General features: G+C 39.4%; 1 protein-coding gene across 1 annotated transcript in view; it reads right to left on the bottom strand.

Moving 5' to 3' along the window:
- The window catches only part of LOC135105026 (acetylcholine receptor subunit alpha-L1-like), a 26,069-nt gene that overhangs the window by 8,278 nt on the left and 15,291 nt on the right, over positions 1-2,500 (bottom strand). Inside the window, exon 8 of the mRNA XM_064012918.1 lies at positions 972-1,124. Within this exon, the coding sequence (XP_063868988.1) occupies positions 972-1,124 (153 nt within the window). The remainder of the gene's footprint in view (positions 1-971; positions 1,125-2,500) is intronic.

Consider the following 2,500-nt stretch of genomic DNA (forward strand, 5'->3'; position numbering starts at 1 on the left):
TTTCATAGACGTCCAACCTTTCACGAAGTAGAGAGATCACACAGGAAAGCCACAGAACGCCCAACTTCTGATCTCTCTAAAATTTCTGAATGGGGCAGATCAAACTTAATAATGTTCAATGCCTCAAAAACTCAGTTCTTCCATCTATCAACTCGACATAACCTTGCAGATAACTATCACCTCTTCTTCAGTGACACGCAACTGTCCCCTTCTTCTACATTGAACATCCTCGGTCTGTTCTTTACTTATAATCTAAACTGGAAACTTCACATCTCATCTCTTGTTAAAACAGCTTCTATGAAGTTAGACGTTCTGAGGCGTCTCCGCCAGTTTTTCTCACCCCCCAACCCGCCCCCAGCTGCTAACTCTGTACAGGGTCCTTATCCGTCAATACACTGAGTATGCTTCACATATATTGGAGGTGGGGCATCCACTCATACTGTGCTTTTAGACAGGGTGGAATCAAAAGTTTTTTGTCTTAATAACTACTATCCTCTAAATGACTGTCATCTGTCTCTGTCTCATCGCCGCAATGTTGTATCTTTTGCTATTTTCTATCGCTATTTTTAAGCTAACTGCTCTTCTGATCTTGCTAACTGCATACCTCCCCTACTTCCACGACCCCTATGCACAAGACTTTCTTCTTTCTTTCATCCCTATTCTGTTCATGTTTTTAATGCAGTATTCTCAATCATTCATCCCTTTCTCTGGTAAACTCTGGAACTCTCCGCTTGCTTCTGCATTTCCTCCTTCCTATGACCTGAACCCTTTCAAGAGTGAGGTTTCTAGACACTTATCCTCCATTATTTGATTTTTCTATTTGGAATTGTCTATGGGACCTGGCACTCAGTGGGCCCTTTTTTTCTGCATTTTCTTGTCCTTGGCTAGAGGCCTTCTTGCATAAAAAAAATAAATAAATAAATGACTGCCTGACTACCTGACTGACCATCTAACCTAACTAAGTGACTAACCCAGGAGAGGCGTGTGGCTCGGGGCGTTGCGGACGGTGCCGTGGGTGAAGATGAGGAACATCAGGTTAAGGATGATGTTCATACCTCCAAAGACAATCTTTTCGCCAGCACCGGGAGGAAGGATGAACAGAACCACCGTCAGAAGCACCAGACCTGTGGAGGCGACAAAGGAAAAGGAAGATAAGGGCCGGGAAAGAAAAAAAAAAAAAAAAAAAGTAAAGCTATCATTGTTATATCACAGGAGGAGGAGGAAGAGGAGGAAATACAAAGGAATGCAAAGGAAAGCCAAACAGCAACAGACCTTTTGGTCCTTGCAAGGCAGTTTGGTAACTACTTCTAACTTGCTACAGGGAAGAGAGACAGGACAGCATAACAGAAGGCTCCTCCTTACCCACCACTCCCTCCAGCTTACGCTGGCATGGAAATGGATAGGATAAGTACCGTGCAGTATGGAAAAATTGACATGGAACTTTCATAGGAAAGGTTGATAGGAAGTTCTACTATTCACCCTACGGTGCTCTCTATACTCCTATCTGAAAATGAACACAATTAATAATAAAGCTGGTGTCTGTAAAATAAAAGTTTCATTCGTGAATTTAGTAATTATTAGGGAATTTAGTAATTATTCGGACAAGAAGAGAGCTTGTTGTAGATTATCTTTTAAATATTTGCTTATTTTATTTTGAATAATTCAATAGAATTGCTGTTTACGATTTCTGAAGGAGGTTTATTCCAGATATTTACTGTGCGATTAAAGAAAAATGCTTGGCCTCGTGGGATTTCAAACGCTTGGATATAATCTTCAATCCATTATTTCTTGTCAGGTTAGAATAATCAATGATAAAATATTTATTAGCGTCAAGATTACTATATCCTTTAAAAATTTTGAATACTTCAATTAGGTCTCCTCTTATCCTGCGCTTCATTAAGCTAAATAGGTTTAATTCTTCCAGTCGTTCCTCATACGGCTTATTGCACAATCTTGGAACAATCTTAGTGATTCTACGCTGTATCTTTTCTAGTTTTTCGGTGCCTTTTTTGTAATACGGTGACCAGAACTGTACACAGTATTCCAGATGAAGGCGCACCAATGAGTTATATAAGGCAAGTATAACCTTTTCTGATTTATATTCAAAGGTTTTTCCAGTGAGCCCTGCTAATTTGTTTGTCGTGTTTACTGTTTCTGTGCAGTGTTGACTCGGCTTTAGATCTTTTTGACACGACAACACCAAGATCTTTTTCTTTTTCAACGCTTGACAGTGGCATATTATTCATTACATATCTCGCATGATCGTTGTTGCTTCCGATATGTAGAACTTTACACTTTTCTATATTGAATCTCATCTGCCATTTTTCTGCCCAGCTTGTTAGTTTATTGAGGTCACACTGCAGTTCCTGCCATTGTGATGCTAACGTTACTTTATTTGTTATTTTGGTGTCGTCTGCAAATTTACTTATTTTGCAATTGATCCCTTTATCATTTTCATTAATGTATATTGTGAAAAGTGCAGGTCCTAATACAGAGCCTT

Source organism: Scylla paramamosain, chromosome 11 (assembly GCF_035594125.1).
Source record: "Scylla paramamosain isolate STU-SP2022 chromosome 11, ASM3559412v1, whole genome shotgun sequence".
Taxonomy (NCBI): domain Eukaryota; kingdom Metazoa; phylum Arthropoda; class Malacostraca; order Decapoda; family Portunidae; genus Scylla; species Scylla paramamosain.